This window comes from Typopeltis vanoorti, chromosome 21 (assembly GCF_054136105.1).
Source record: "Typopeltis vanoorti isolate ZY-2024b chromosome 21, IOZ_Tvanoo_1.0, whole genome shotgun sequence".
Taxonomy (NCBI): Eukaryota; Metazoa; Arthropoda; class Arachnida; order Uropygi; family Thelyphonidae; genus Typopeltis; species Typopeltis vanoorti.
In genome coordinates, this window is record NC_143569.1 from 22,623,900 (window position 1) to 22,641,153 (window position 17,254).

Consider the following 17,254-nt stretch of genomic DNA (forward strand, 5'->3'; position numbering starts at 1 on the left):
TCTGCTTGATTGCAGACAATATCAAGTAGAGTGATAAGGGCAAATTTTAGATTGGTGAAATTGTACAATGAGACTTATTTGTCTCAAAATTCTTATCACAAGAAAATTTAAATAATATTGTAATGATAAACATACATACATACATTTTAAATATGAAAAAAGGATGTAAAACAAGACATATTAGAATATGTAATTTCTTTCTGTATTATTTATTTAATTAGATTTCAATTAATTTTTTTTTTTTTTTACAGTATTGTTATTTTATATAAAGTGAAATTAATGTTTTATATTTTACTGATCGACATAATAGGGGTGACTGAAACAAAAAAGACCAAAACTGGTGAGATCTTTCTGAGCAATAAATACAGAATGTTATATTCAGGCAATGACAATCAAGGAAAAGAAGGAGTAGCCATAGTATTCAACACAAAATACGAGGCTAATCTTCTTGAATGGCAGTCAGTCTCAAGTAGAGTAATGTGGGCAAATATGAGAATGGGGAACTGGACAATGAGACTTATTTGTGCCTATTGTCCCACAGAAGGTTCTACTGAGGTAGAAGTGGAGGAATTTTTTGATGCTTTAGAAAAAGCAACTGACACAATGAAAAAGGAAAAGTTGGTCCTTGTTGGGGATCTAAATAGCAGAGTAGGAAATGATTGTGAGACATACAAAAATATTTTGGGAAAATTTGGAGAAAAGAGCAAAGCTAATAATAAAGGCAAATATCTGTTGGATTTCTGCTCAGGACATGGACTGGTTATTACTGACACCATGTTCCAACATAGAAATGTGCACAAATTCACATGGAGAGAAGAGGCTAGGAATAAGAAAAGTCTCATAGACTATGTTATTGTTGATAGTGATGTTTTCTCCCTGGTGCAGGACACCAGAGTGTACAGAGGATTTGAAATTTGAAGTGATCACTATTTAGTCTTGAGCAGGATAAAATTGAATTTCATATTGAAAAGAATAACATGTAAGAAAGTTTTAAAGCGAATAAAAGTTGAGCAGCTCTCAGATGTGAACTGTAGATTAAAGTACAGAAAGATTATTGAAAAGAAAATGAAAGAGTTTGAGAATAGGAATCAAACCTTGGAGACTCAGTGGCAAACTCTGAAGAAAACATTGATTGATTCTGCCAGAGAGGCATCTGGCGAGGTTGTGCGCAAGGATAAAAAACATCAGAACTCCCTGGTGGACACAGGAAGTTAAAGAAGCAGTGAAGGAAAAGAAGAAAGCATATCAAACGTTCCTGGCAAATAAGTCAGCTTTTACTCTTACAGAATACAGAGACAAATGTAAGAAAGCTAAACAGAAGTCATGGGAGGACTTTGGCAAGAATATAGAAAATAAATATCAAGAAGGTGGGAAAATATTCTGGAGGTTGTTGAAGAAGCTTAGGAATGGAGGAAAGAGTGCTGTAAAAGGAGTTAGAGATGATAAAGGTGACATGAAAACAGGAGAAAGAGATATCCTTGAAGTATGGAGTAATTACTTTGAAAAACTGCTAAATGAAACAAGCAGTGATGATAGCACAGTGATAAAAAACACTGACCAGGCATGCAGTCAGGAATACATATCCATACTTGAAGTAGAAAAAGCCATCAAAGGCTCGAAATGTGGAAAGGCAGCAGGAGTAGATGATATTCGACCAGAAATGCTGAAGTATGGTGGTATAAAAGTCTTACAGTGGCTGCACTGCATAGTTCAGAAAGCCTGGACAGAGGGATGAATTCCTGATGATTGGAGTAGAGCTCTAATAGTACCCATATATGAAAAGGCAAATAAAACTGAATGTGAGAATTACAGAGGTATTTCCCTACTGAGTGTTCCTGGCAAGATCTATGCAAGTATACATGAGAAACGGTTGAGAAGAATTGTGGAAGAAAAGCTTGGTGAAGAACAAGCTGGATTCAGGCCAAATAGAGGCTGTCAGGATCAGATCTTCACTTTACAACAAATAGTCGAGAAAGCATGGGAATATAACAAAGATCTGTATTTAAGTTTTGTTGATTTGGAAAAGGCATATGACAAGGTGCCAAGAAAGAAGCTATTCAATACGCTGCAGTTATATGGTGTCAATGGGGCATTATATCAAGCAATACTTAGTCTTTATTTGAGTTGTAAGTCAGCAGTTAGAATTGAAGGAAGTACAGGAAGATGGTTTAATGTTAAATCTGGGTTAGACAAGGATGCACATTATCCTGTCTGTTATTCATTATCTATATGGATCATATTATGAAGGAAAGTGGTATTAAACCTGATATCAAAATTGGAGATGTTAATGTCAGCTCTTTGCTTTATGCAGATGATGTTATACTTCTAAATAAATCCGCTACAATTATACAAGATTCTTTGACTAAATTGAATAGCTGTTGTAATAGATATGGTATGAAGGTCAGCAATAAAAAGACAAAGACAATGAAAATAGGCAGAATTATTGAAAATGTCAACTGTGTTGTGAATGGAGAACCTGTGGAACAAGTAAAACATTTCAGCTACTTTTTAGTGAAGATGGTAAATTAAATATAGAAATAGACAACAGAATCAGCAAAGCTGGTATGGTGGGAAGTCAATTGAATAAATTCATATGGAATAAGAGAGAAATTAGTCGGAACTGTAAATTAGCTGTATACAAGACAGTGTTCAAACCAGGTTTAACTTATGAATCTGAGAGCTGGGTCAGAAGTAAAACACTTGACCATAGACTAGAGACCACAGATATGAGAGTCCTGAGAAAGATCAGAGGCATGACCAGATGGCATCAATGGCAATATCATATTAAAAATGAGGATATTAGGAAAGAACTTGACATTGTCAGCATCCAGGAATGCATTAGCAGAGCTAATCTCAGGTGGTATGATCACTTAAATAGAATGGGAAAGGAAAGATTAGCAAAACAACTGTTCTCTGCCAGGTTGGCAGGAAAACGACCCAGAGGAAGACCAAGATATAGGTGGATTGATACAGTACAAAGTGCCTTAGACGATAGAAATATAAGATCTGATAATGTTGGAGTCTTGACAAGTAACAGACTGATTTGGAGGAAAATTTTAGATAGGAAGTTAGTAATGATGTAATTTTTTTCATGTAGTACTGTCATATCCTGTACACCCCTTGAGGGTACATGGCAGGAATTTGAAGATGATGATGATGATGGTATTTTACTGATTGGCGAGTTCCTTAATTATTATCCTAAGACCCCCATGGAGTCACAGACTCATTTAGGAGGTCTCTCTTGCCATATACACAGCTCATCATACTGCACCTTAAACACATTCAAATTCTCTGCAGACAGCACGCTCTCAGACAATGCATTCCAATCATTCACAACTCTCCATGCATAAAACCTGCTTCTCACTCCCTTGCTCACATCCACCCTTATATAGCTTCCAGGAATGACCTCTTGTTTTCCCCTCAACCTCCCACTATTTTATGAAAAACCTCTGCAATGTTAATTCTGTGATCCCTATGATCTGTCATATCACTCCTCCCTCCTATCCACTAGACTGCAAAGTGCATTGTCTCAACCTTTTTCATATTCAACATTGCAGAGATCAGAAATTATTTTGGTCAGTCGTCTCTGGATCTTCTCCAACATTTCTTCATCCTTTTGAAAACCAGGTGACTAAATCTGTGCACAGTAGTTCATATATAGCCTAATCAGAGGCTTATACAGTGGAACCAGCTCCTTACTCCTACAAGTTAGTGTCCTCTGCATCATTTCTAGAATTTGTTGTATCGTCCTCACAATTTTGGCAGTATATCATCTAAATTTCAGATCCTTATCCACCGTAATCCCAAGATCTCTTATTTCCTCCCAACAATATATTCCCCACCAAGAGTAAATTCTACATCCAATCTTTGTTTTCCAAATTTTAAAACCTTACATTTTGCAACATTGAACTGATATTCCCACTCATTCACTCAATCTATTCAGGTCTTCTTTTTAAGGGCCAGACATCTGCTCTACTCCTCATAGCTTGTCCCAACTTTGCATCATCTGCAAAAACAGCTGTATATCCATATTCAAATCTTCTCCAATATCACTAACATACAGGTTAAACATCAGTGGTTCTAAAACAGACCCCTGAGACACACCCTTAGTGACTTTCCTCTTCTGGGATATTGTTTCTCCATACACAAATTGTTGAAACCTATCAGACAGCCAATCTCCAATCCAATGCACTAGTCTAATAGGGTTGCAGAAACCCTTTCCACATAAGATAAGATGAGATGAAATAGCAAAATAGGAAAGATTTACCCCTAGCCCTCAAATACTCTAATAGCATTGGGGGAAAGGAGCAAGAAGAGAAGAAAGAAGGAAAGAAAAAAGGGGAGGGGCCAGTCTACAGATAATATAACAGATGTATGTTACATGAAGTAAGGCATAGTACAGCATCAGGTACCCCAGGTTTGCCAAGCCCGTACTCACTAAAGTGAACTCTTGAGGAGTATCTCACATCAAATGCGTTAAATGCACTGTTCCGTGATTCTTCTATTGCCTTCCGGCCTAATCTCTACTCTCATTCATCACAATTCTTCTACTGTCATCAGCAGTTGTTTCTTTACACCAAGAAATGACTTTTTTCATTTTTATTTTTATTTTCTTATCAGTCTGTGTTCTCATTAATACCATTAAAAATAAATTAACATGTACGATGAACACATATTTCCATGCATTATACCTTATTTATTCATTTCCAGCTGTTAATGCGATGAATCTGTTTCTCAAAATCAACACTTTGCTCTTAATCCATTGTAAGATAAGCAGTTTTATGCTGAAATAAAAATTAAGTTAGAATGTTTCTGCAGCTTAATGAGAAATTTGTTTCATTAAAAAATACCATTATTTCCTTATAGCATAAATTTCCCAAGTCAGTAGTGGATATATACGTTTTGGTTTTGGAAAATGATGGCAGCGGTAAGTAAAAGATTTTCTCTTTTGGTCATGTTTTTAATGCATTTTGCATCTGTGATTATATATCCAAGAATTTGGCAGGTTTGGAAGAAGTGGCCACTTTTTTTTTCTTTCAAGAAAAAAAAAGGTGAAGGGGAAATTAATATTTATTTATTTATTTTTTTAAGTGGTTCCCACCAGCAAACGTTTTTTGTAAAAAAAAAAAAAAAAAAAAAAAAAAAAACTGTATTACATTCATACCATGATTGGGCTAAAAAAATGTTTTTAATTTATTTTTTACATATCCGGGAACCCTGCTTCACACAAGGCAGTGAAGTTCATCTTCCACCTAAAGGCAATCACAATTATGTATGCTCTGAAATTTTAACTTTTGACATAGGAATATATGTGGAATTTTTGTGGATTCTATAGTTAAAAGAAAGTTTCAAACAATTAATACTATACAGACCTTAGTGGCAAAAAAAAAGTAAATGAATAAAATAATCTTTTTGACAGAAATTGTTTCAAATATGAATGTTTATTCAGACTCTAGATGGATACTTGATCATTTACCTAAGAAAGAATTCACATGTTAATATTTTCTGCAAGTTTGAAGTAATTTTCCATAACCATAACATGAGAAACTTTTTTGAGAACTGTTATTAGTACACATTTATAACTATTAATCTGCTTTATTAGTTAACATTTTACATATCTGTTTAATTATACATTTATGACTTCCACTCTGCTCTGCTTATACTCATGTCAAGATGTTTGTTAATAGCCAGCCTGATTTGCCAGGTGCATAGTAGTACCTTTGCTTTTCAACAAACAGACTATGGTTCAAATCATACCTTGGGCAAAGATGTGTGAATGGATATAGGTGTTAGATGAATTTTACCACCATCCTTCTTATTACAGACCCAAAGTAGCTTGAAAAAATTCTATGTTCAGTTTTGAGAGCCTGAATTTCTGAATAATTTAACTCTGCCCACCATGGTAGTACTTAATGTATGAATCTCTGAACTACAGGAAAATAACTTAATTGGTCAAGCAATATTTTTTTTTTTTTACTTAATATAGAAATTACAAAGGGAAATTTACCCCTCCCCCATATATATATATATATATATTGTTGTAATTAGGATTGACTCAGGATGTATACATTTATAAATTTAAAATTTAACTGACTAGAACCTGAGAAAGTATAGCAAAAACTTTTAATAAATCATGACTAGTTTCATCGGTGTTCCGACTTCTTCAGGTGAATAAGAAATAACATAAGACTTATAAAATAACAAGGTAAAAAAACATGGACTCTCCAGCTTAATAAAAGAAGCAGAATAGCAACAGTCATATTTGAATAGGTGACCACATGCTACTGTTGGCATGATGAATATGTGCGACAGCTAATTTTAGAGTACCAGTATTGGATTACTGCACGATGGGAATCAGGCAAATTGTAGCTTAGATTGTTGTTCAAGTGTGAAGGGTCCAGAACTATTTCTTTTGATTCTGTAATTCATCATTCATATTCATCCTCGCATATATATTAAATTGGTTGTGCGGTCCCAATCAACTTGGTGTGGCCATTCTTCGAGGTTAGAGTTTGCGGAGAAGAGAACATGACTGGAAAGGGTGCTCGCTTGTGTTCTACTGTAGGAGATGTGATGTCTATGTTCCTCAAGACAAAGTGAAACAGATTTATCTGTCTGGCCCAAATAAGGTCGACCACAGTCGCACATAACTTTATAAACACGGGAAAATGGAGTTGGTTGTGTTTTGGTTTAGGTCGACTCAGAAAAGAACGAAGTTTTGGCAGAGTAGTATAGTCGATCTTTGTGTTGAATTTCTTCATAATCCTAGATAGTTTTGGGGTAGGAGAGCTGATAAATGGTAACTGTATATGAGTGATAGGGTTGGATTCATCTTCTTGTCGAGGTTGTTGGCGTATTCTCAAACGTTTAGTGATGTTACGAGATGAATATCCATTATTTAAGAAGGTGTTTTTCAGTAAGTTCAGCTCTGTTTGAAAGTCTTCTTCTGTGGAAGTGAGACATCTTGCTTGATGGGCAATGGTGGAGATGATGCCCAGTTTCTGAGGAGGGAAGTGATTAGAAGAGCCATGCAGATATCTATCAGTGTGGATGGTTTTTCGGAAAAAAAAAAATATATATATATATATATATATGTGTATGTATGTATCAGAAGATATTTTGCTGGTATATGGTATACAGTGTGCATTTACCTTCTGAATGGTGTCTTAATACACTTCTAAAAGGATTCTACTTCAAAATGTAAACAAACATGAACAGGAACTTCATCATCAAATTTCTGAGATGTATGCTATCAGGGGAGGTACAGGATAATTATGATAATGGTGCATTAAAAAGTTACACAATTACTAACTTCCAATCCACAATTTTCCTCCAAATTATTCTATTAATTTGGAAACCTGGAACAATTACTTCTTGGTATGAGACCCAATGCAGAGAGTCAGAGAAACTAGATCATCAACGGAGGAATGGGAAAAATGTGTGTGAAAGTTCAGCTATGGTATGCAAATGTGATAAAGATATGAATGTCTTTGAACATGGTTATGTATATGGCGAAGAAGTGGAAAAATATGCTTTGGGTTCGGACCTTTTAAGTATGTCTGGGGAGGGAAAAGAGAAAATTCTAGAACATGACCAAATAAATTGCATATCTAATTATAAGAATAGGCTAGGTCATAAATTGTTATGTCTATACACAAATGCCAGGAGCATTAGAAACAAAGGGGTTGAGTTTGTTGCTTTATTGAATACAATGTGGCCTAAGATTGTTGGCATTAGTGAAATCTAGCTATCAGAATCAGATGTGGTAAGTGGAATTGAGTGTAATGGATATACTATTTTTAGAATATCCATTGAATGAAATGAAACATTGATTGGGTAGATGAGAAATCTCATGATAGGAAAGAACAGGAATTTATTGAATTGTTGCAAGACAAGTTTCTCAAGCAGAATATGAAAGATGGAACTCGAGGTCAAAGAGTGTTGGATGCTCATAGCGTCAGAAGGGATCTCTGTCAAGAATATGGCTATTTTACCACCAATTGGTGACAGTGATCATGCTGTTCTTTCTTGTAAAGTATCTACTTGTTTTGAAGCTTCGATTAAAACAGGTTACGTGCTGAACTACAAAGCTGGAAATTTGATCAACTTAAAAGCATACTATCTTTGGTCCCATGGTATCAGTTACTGAATGGAAAAAATGTCAGCAATGCATGGGAATCTTTGAAAAAGTGCTTGAATGAAGAGGTGAAATGGATGTGCTGCCTTATTAAGCAAGAGATCCACAAGAAGAAGATGATGTGGAAAGAATATCGTGAGAATAAGAGTGAGAGGAGTTATGAAATATATAAAGCTCAGAACAGAAAAGTGACGAGAATTGTGAGAAAAGCTAAAACCGAGTATGAAACGAAATTGGCCATGCAAGCTAAAGGCAATCCAAAAGAATTTATCGTCATAGAGAGAGGTCATCAAACAGTCTAACTGTCCTTTTCTATATAGAATCCAGTATTTAGGAAGCTCTTAGGGGCACTACCCCAGATATGAGAGCAGTATTCAGTGGTTAGACAAATTTGTGATTTGATTAGACTTTGGAGCTGTTTAGAGTTAAAAAGTAATGCTTTGAGTGAAAGAGAGAGCCTGATTTTTTGGATGCAGAAGAGGTATTCTTTGTGGTATGTTTATGCCAAGAAAGATCTGATATTAGAGTTGTTCCAAGAAGGTAAAGCGCATCTTGAATAGAGAGGTGGATATTGTCGAAGGTAAGGGTGGGTTCTTTTTTGTGGGAAATAATGCAGAGCTGTGTTTTATTGACATTAAAGTTGAGAAGGTTATCCAAACCCCATTCATGAATGTTTTAAAGATTAAAATTTAAGGTGGCAGCAGCTATAGTTTTGCAGGTTGTGGTGATTTATGCTTTGCAAGGTTTGTGAAACAAAAAGGAGGAGGCAGTGTGCTGTCATCAATGAAACTGTATACTGGATTGGTAGTCAGCTGAGTAGATCATTTTTATATAGGAGGAAGAGGGTGGTCAAAAGAACAAAGCCTTTTGTATGAATAAAGCATTAGTTGTATAGATTGAAGATAAGGAGCCATCTACCATCATTTGAAGTGAGCATCCATTCAGAAAGCTGGCTACCCATTTATAGAAGTCAGAGTACAGACCAAATGATGGGAGTTGACATAATAAAATTCCCATTATTTGGTCTGTACTCTGACTTCTTCAATTGAGTAGCTTTCTGAATGGATGCTCAATTCAAGCGATGGTGGATGGCTCCTTATCTCCAATCTATACAACCAATGTTTGCCAAACTCGGTCAAAAGCCTCGGAGATAGCAAGGGCAAACACTTGAGATTTGCCAAACCTTTCCATGGCATTGGTTCAGAGATGCATATAGGTTAGTATAGGGTGTCCCAAAATTCACGCAAGAAGTAATTTTGATAGAAAACACAGGTTTTTAATTAAAAATTGTAATTTCTTATTGATTCATAAAGTATACGGTATAGGGTTATGCATAGAATAGCATATCGGGTAAATGGCCTCCACGGCTTTGCTGGCACATACGCACTCTTTTGTCGAAATTTTCCATGACTGTTTTGCATAAATGTGGCTGAATTTTGTTGATACAGTGCTCATTTTCCTCCTTCAAGGCATGGGCGGTCATGGGCTTGTTGGCATAAAACCCCAAAGAAAAAGTCCAACGCTGTTAAGTCACATGATCTGGGTGGCCAATTCTGATCACCAAATCGGGAAATTACACGATCAGGAAATGACTCATGCAGTAATTGAATTGTTTCTCGGGCTGTATGGCATGTGGCACCGTTTTGGTGAAACCACACGTCGTCCACATCCATATCTTGCAATTTAGGCACAAAAAACTGGATTATCATGTCGTGATAGCGAGCACCATTAACTGTTATTGCCTTACCAGCCACATTTTCGAAGAAGAATGGACCGATGATGCCTCCAGTCCAAAATCTGCACCAAACAGTGACACGTTGTGGATGCATTTGTTTCTCAACAATCACTCGTGGATTTTCTGAACCCCAAATGCGACAATTTTGTCGATTAACGAAGCCATCAAGATGAAAATGAGCCTCATTGCTGAAGATGATTTTGTTCGAAAAATAAGCATCCGCTTGTTGTTGTTCCATAATCCATTCAACGAACTCTCTTCGCTGTGTGTGGTCAGTAGGCTTCAGTTCTTGAGTCAATTGAACTTTGTAAGCATAAAGATGCAAATCTTTCGTGAGAACACGCTGTAGAGAGCCTCTCGAAATGCCCAATTCAAGACCACGGTGCTGAATTGATGTTCCTGGACTCTCAGCAACACTCTCACGAACTGCTTCGATGTTTTCTGTTGAACGACTTGTTGATGGACAGCCAGAGTGTATAAGATCACTAATTGATCCAGTTTGCTTGAATTTTTTAATTAATCTTTTCACAGTTGATGAAGTTAAATCACTATTCCGACCATATTTTGTACGAAAATTGCGAACTGTAGCTGCCAAACTTTCATTATTTTTAAAATATTGCTCAACAATGAAAATGCATTGTTCTTTCGTGTAGCGCTCCATTTTTAATAACCCTGAACTGTCAGCTGTCATGCTGTCTTTTTTTTTTTCTCTTTGGCAACACTTTACCGCACAAATGGTGCTAAATTTAAATCTTGCGTGAATTTTGGGACACCCTATAGATCAGCATCATACAATTTGCCGATCCTCTGCTGATCGGCAGTGATGAAATCAATACTGTCAGTTATTTATTAGATGAGAGTCTTCAAGGTAACATAGGAGTTGGGGTTGATGGTTCTTTCCATTACTTTAAAAAGAATGAAGTGAGAGAAATTGAATGGTAATTTGAATGTAGAGATTTGTCATCCTTAGGAATAGGTGTGTATGGGCTAGTTTCCAGACTGCAGGATATCAGTAGAGTAAGAAAGTGTACATATTGGCACAGTGTGGGAGTCAATTCTGGGGAGCAGACCTTTAGAACAATTGGAGGGATGTCATCAGGGCCAGGAGAATTTTTCGTATACAATTCGAGCAAAATTTTTCTGATCTTTTTCTGGCAAAAGGTCAAATGCAGCATTGAGTGCTTGGAATGGTTGGAGGACATTTACCAAGATCAGATGTGCAAGAATTGGAGAAGTAGGAAGCCAGGCAGTTGGCTTTTTCTGTGGATGATGATGATGCAATAGTACCTACCATCTGAGTGTAATAGTGGTGGGAGTAGTGTCAGGCAGAATTATGGCTAATAGCTTTGGCTAGAGTCCAGAATGCATGGCTGCTGTTTGGCTAGGATGCAAGCTTACTGCTTTTTTGCTCTCTCAAAATCAGTTTTCAATGTGATGTAGCATTTGTAGCACAGTCTTGGTACACCTTTGCAAGAACCAAGGCTTAAATATGGGAATTTATGGTAGAGCAGGATAATAAGAGAATAATAAGAATGAATGTTTCCATGTCAATGAGAATTATTTTGGTATTTCGTTCTGCACATAGATTTGGCTCATGTAGCTGTAAACAGTAATCTGAATAAGGAAATCAGATTATCACACTTGGCTTTCTGGTAATGCCATGCGATGAGTGATTATGTATGTGTTGCTCCATGGGTAAATAGATCTGTGCTACATTGTGGTCTGCACTGCTTAGAGGGCAGACAACATTTACAGCATACTTATATGTATTCGGGGCATTTGTGGAGTGGTTGGATTTTCTGGTGGGCACGTGGATAATTTGTGTGAGATCATTTATGATTGCAAAAGTCTCAGCATCTCTACCTGCTTGATCTGTGCAGTTGGAAGAGGGCAGCGAGCTGATGTTTTGGACATTGAAATCTCTGAGGAAGATGACTTTGTTGTTTGGAGAGTTAGAGAAGAAAATCAACATTTAAGGAAAGATGAATGAAGAGTTTGGAGAGGTTGTTGACATTAGCAGGGTGGTAGATACAGCATGTGAATTTGGTAGAATGAGATTGTGATTTTTTAGCCAAAGAAGGTGAAAATTAGGAGATTATAGGTTGAATACTCTCTTTGGCATATATTGGAGCGAACATATGCACAGGCCTCACCTCTGAGGTGAAAGTAGTTAAAGAGTGTGTTGCAGTTTTGGAAGTGAATATCATTAAGGTTAGAACTGAGACAGTGTATATTTGTGAAAGGGATCTGGAAGGTTCTGTTAAGTTTGCTGTTGACCACATATGTTCCTCATTTTTCCTATGCAGTGTTAGATCAGATTTCTATGCTGGTTATTTGCAGTTTGATTTTCTTACTAGTATCCCTATTTATAATTGTTAATGCTTCATCTTCACTTTGACATTTCTCTTCGGTGTGTTGCATTTGTCATGACACATCACTGCTTGTCTGGATATTACAAGTCACTTTTATTAAGTGCAGGATGTTTATTCTGTCTCTCTGTGTAATCTTGGTCCCTGAATTTTCTTAAGGTCAAAGTTACATTGTTCAGTGAGTTTTCAAATGTTGTCATTTAACATTGCATCAGTTTTCAAATGGAAATTCAGAATGATTACATTATACAAGATGCACCTGTTACATTATACAAGATGCACCTCATTGCCTCATCAGTTCAAAATGCCACTGCCTCAGTGGCATTTTGAACTGATGAGGCAATGAGGTCATAATGCTTGTTGGCATTGTCTGCAGTAGCATGTTAGCTACGAGATGCTGATTGTGAATTGCTTGCAGTTTTTTTTCAATTGTGTCAATTTTCTGGGTAAAGGTTTTGTCAGGCATTGTTTAATCGTGAGAGGAACAGGAGACAGAAAATTGGATGGCTGAGATTTATATATTAACCTTCGTAGCATCCTATGGTCATGTTCAGTAAGCGTGGTGGGTGGGTTGTCTACTGTTAGTAAAAATTGCAGTTGACTGATTGCTCTTCCATCTCAGTATGGTATCACTGATTGTAGACTTGGGATGGCCTAATTTGTCAACAATTTCCAGAACTGTAGGCATGCAACATGGCATCCTGTCACACTGCTTCTTTCAAACTCCATCAGTTCCCTTCTCGCAACCATTTCACCCAAACACAGTTACACTGTTTTTGGAGCATCGTATTCCTCCATTTTATACCTGCTACAAACATGTGACACATGACACGATGCACCTTTCCCATGGGGGAGGGGTCGTTGCTTCTTTCCAAAGCAGAACAGAGTTTTCTCTATTTTTTTTTTATGTTCATTTATCCACTAATGGTTGCTAACTGTAGTACTGTTAGTGAGAATTGTTCTCTTAATGCAAATAAATAACGAATAAAGAAAAAGGAAAAGGGGTGCGTAAGGATCAGAGGAGACCTCCACATAACCTTCAAAGGAATGCAGAGAACCGACCAGGGCTTCTGACTTAATGTCCAATCCTCACCTTCTCGTGGTGCACTCTGTTTAGGTATCTACCTGGATACTGAATGGATGAGGATGGGCTGACAATTAGGGATTTAGCCAACCAAATTGTATTCTTATTGATTTAAACCAAAATGCAAAATGATGGTACAACATGACAAAATTTCATGCCGGCTGGGGCGTAGCCCGGTTAAACAAGACCCCCCGTTGATTTCGCCAGGGAACCAGGGTGAACAGCAAAAAGTCAGCTACTGGAACAAATCTGAAAACATACCACTACTCAACATCACCAGAGTTCAAGATCGGTACTATTAACATAAAAAGCCTGAATGGCAAAGAAATAGAGCTAGCTGAGGAATTGGATAAGTACAAGAATGACATAATAGGGGCAACTGAAACAAAAAAGACAAAAACTGGTGAGATCCTTCTGAGCAATAAATACAAAATGTTATATTCAGGCAATGACAATCAAGGAAAAGAAGGAGTAGCCATAGTAATCAACAATAAATACGAGGCTAATCTTCTTGAATGGCAGGCAGTCTCAAGTATAGTGATGTGGGCAAACATCAGAATGGGGAACTGGACAATGAGACTTATTTGTGCCTATGGTCCCACAGAAGGTTCTACTAAGATAGAAGTGGAGGAATTTTTTTGAGGCTTTAGAGAAAGCAACTGACACAATGAAAAAGGAAAAATTGGTCCTTGTTGGGGATCTAAATAGCAGAGTAGGAAATGATTGTGAGACATACAAAAATATTTTGAGAAAATTTGGAAAAAAGAGCAAAGCTAATAATAATGGCAAATACCTGTTGGAGTTCTGCTCAGGACATAGACTGGTTATTACTAATACAATGTTCCAACATAAGCATATGCACAAATTTACATGGAGAGAAGAGGCAAGGAATAAAAAGTCTCATTGACTATGTTATTGTTGCTAGTGATATTTTCTCCCTGATGCAGGACATCAGAGTATACAGAGGATTTCAAATTGGAAGTGATCAACATTTAGTCTTAGCAGGATAAAATTGAATTTCATACTGAAAAGAAGAACAGGTAAGAAAGTTTTAAAGCGATAAAAGTTGAGCAGCTCTCAGATGTGAACTGTAGACTAAAATACACAAACATTATTCAAGAAAAAATTAAAGAATTTGAAAACAGGAACCAAACCATGGATAATCAGTGGCAAATCCTGAAGAAAACATTGATTGATTCAGCCAGAGTCATGTGGTTGAGGTTGTCTGCTAGTACAGAAAAATCAGAACTCCATGGCGGACACAGGAAGTTAAAGAAGCAGTAAAAATAAATAAATTCCATGTGATGATACTGCATTCACGTTACCATCTACTCCCCCCAAATTTTCTCCAGGCTCCGGAAACATCATAGGCTGATGAATCACACCCATGGCTGGATCAGTATTCCTGACTATAATCGTGTGTATCCTCGGACCGGTTTGCCTGCTTTCGGGATGAAAAACACCAGATAAACTGGCGGAAAAACCCTGCTGTCCACGCCCAAGAATGGTTAACTTGGCTGTGGCTGAGGAAGAAAACCTGAGCTCTTCACGTCCTTGGCTGGAATCGAACCTAGGACGCTCCTTCCCCAGGCATATCGTTGTGAAGCGCAAAGCCACTAGGCTAACCGTGCAGACATAGAAGCAGTGAAGGAAAAGAAGAAAGCATATCAAAAGTTCCTGACAAATAAGTCAGCTTGTGCTCTTAGAGAATAAAGAGACAAATGCAAGAAAGCTAAACACTGTGTAAAACTAGCTAAACAAAAGTCATGGGATGAATTTGGTAAGAACACAGAAAACAAATATCAAGAGGTGGCAAGATATTCTGGAGGAAGGATTTGTTGAAGAAGCTCAGAAATGGAGGAAAGAGTGCTGTAAAAGGAATTAGAGATGATAATGGTGACATGAAAATAGGAGAAAAAGATATCCTCGAAGTATGAATTAATTTCTTTGAAAAATTGCTAAATTGAAGCAAGCAGTGATGACAGCACAGTGGTAAAAAACACTGACCAGGCATGCAGTCAGGAATACTTATCCATACTTGAAGTAGAAAAAGCCATCAAAAGCCTGAAATTTGGAAAAGCAGCAGGAGTAGATGATATTCAACCAGAAATGGAAGTATAAAAGTCTTACAGTGGATGCACTGCAGAGTTCAGAAGGCCTGGACAGAGGGACAAATTCCAGATGATCGGAGTAGAGCTTTCATAGTACCCATATATAAAAAGGGAAATAAAACTGAATGTGAGAATTACAGAGGTATTTCATTACTGGGTATTCCTGGTAAGATCTGTGCAAGTATACTTGAGAAATGGTTTAGAAGGATTGTGAAAGATGATCTAGATTCAGGTCAAATAGAGGCTGCCAGGATCAGATTTTCACTTTACGACAAATAGTTCAAAAATCATGGGAATATAAGAAACATCTGTATATAAGTTTTGTTTATCTGGAAAAGGCATATGACAAGGTGCCAAGAGAGAAGCTATTCAAAGCGCATATGGTGTCCATGGGACATTATATCATGCAATAATTAGTCTTTATTTGAACTGTAAGTCAGCAGTTAGAATTGATTGAAGTACAGGAAGATGGTTTAATGTTAAATCAAGTGTCAGACAAGTATGTACATTATCCCCTCTCCTTTTCATTATCTATATGAATCACATTATGAAGGAAGCTTGTATTAAACCTGATATCAAAATTGGAGGAGTTAATCTCAGCTCTTTGCTTTAATGCAGATGATGTTATACTTCTAAATAAATCCGCTACAAGTCTGCAAGATTCCCTGACTAAATTGAATAAATGTTGTAATAGATATGGTATGAAGGTCAGCATTAAAAATACGAAGACAATGAAAATAGGCAGAAACATTGAAAATATCAACTGCATTGTGAATAGAGCACCTATAGAACAATAAAAACATTTCAGCTACTTAAGCCTGATTTTTAGTGAAGATGGTAAATTAAATATGGAAGTAGACAATAAAGCTGGTATGGTAGAAAGTCAACAGAATAAATTTATATGGAATAAGAGAGAAATTAGGCAAAACACTAAATTAGCTGTATACAAGACAGTGTTCAAACCAATTTTAACTTATGGATCTGAGAGCTGGGTTAGAAGTAAATCACTTGACCAAAGACTAGAGACTGCAGATATGAGAGTCCTGAGAAAGATTAGAGGCATGAACAGATGGCATCAATGGCAATATCATATTAAAAATGAGTATATTGGGAAAGAACTTAACATTGTCAGCATCCAGGAATGCATTAGCAGAACTAATCTCAGGTGGTCTGGTCCCTTAAGCAGAATGGAAAAGGAAAGATTAGCAAAACAAGTGTTCTCTGCGAGATTGGCAGGAAAAAGACTCAGAGGAAGACCAAGATATAGGTGGATTGATACAGTAAAAAGTGCCTTAGAAGACAGAAATATAAGACCTGATAATATTGGAGTCTTGACAAGTAACAGCCTGATTTGGAGGAAAATTGTAGGTAGGAAGTTAGTAATGATGTAAATTTTTCATGTAGTACTATCATATCCTGTACACCCCCCTTGGCGGTATATATCAGGAATTTGATGATGATGAGAAAAAGGAAATAAGAATGACAAAAAAAAACTACTTCTTTAGAATATAGAATGCTAACGACTTAACGAGGAATATGCACATACAAATGGAAATTGGCATGAAAAGCTGATAGCATTAGAGAAGAAAGTCAGCAATTTATTTAGAAATCTTCTTTCCCTCTTTAAGCATTTAATAAAATAACAGCAAATGAAAGTTTATGGTGTGAAATGGAAATCTCCATTTCCATAGTACACATTATCATTATCTACATTAATTAATTTATGCAAATGATAGAATAGTTTTTAAATGAAGAATAAACATTGATATTTATTATTATGTTTTACAGAATGAATAAAACACAAAGAAACAATAACAT

At 36.6% G+C, this 17,254-nt stretch overlaps 1 protein-coding gene across 1 annotated transcript in view; it reads left to right on the forward strand.

The window, feature by feature from the left end:
* The window catches only part of LOC150094671 (exosome complex component MTR3-like), a 177,495-nt gene that overhangs the window by 83,479 nt on the left and 76,762 nt on the right, over positions 1-17,254 (forward strand). Inside the window, exon 6 of the mRNA XM_090411435.1 lies at positions 4,867-4,927. Coding sequence (XP_090267561.1) covers positions 4,867-4,927 — 61 coding nt within the window. The remainder of the gene's footprint in view (positions 1-4,866; positions 4,928-17,254) is intronic.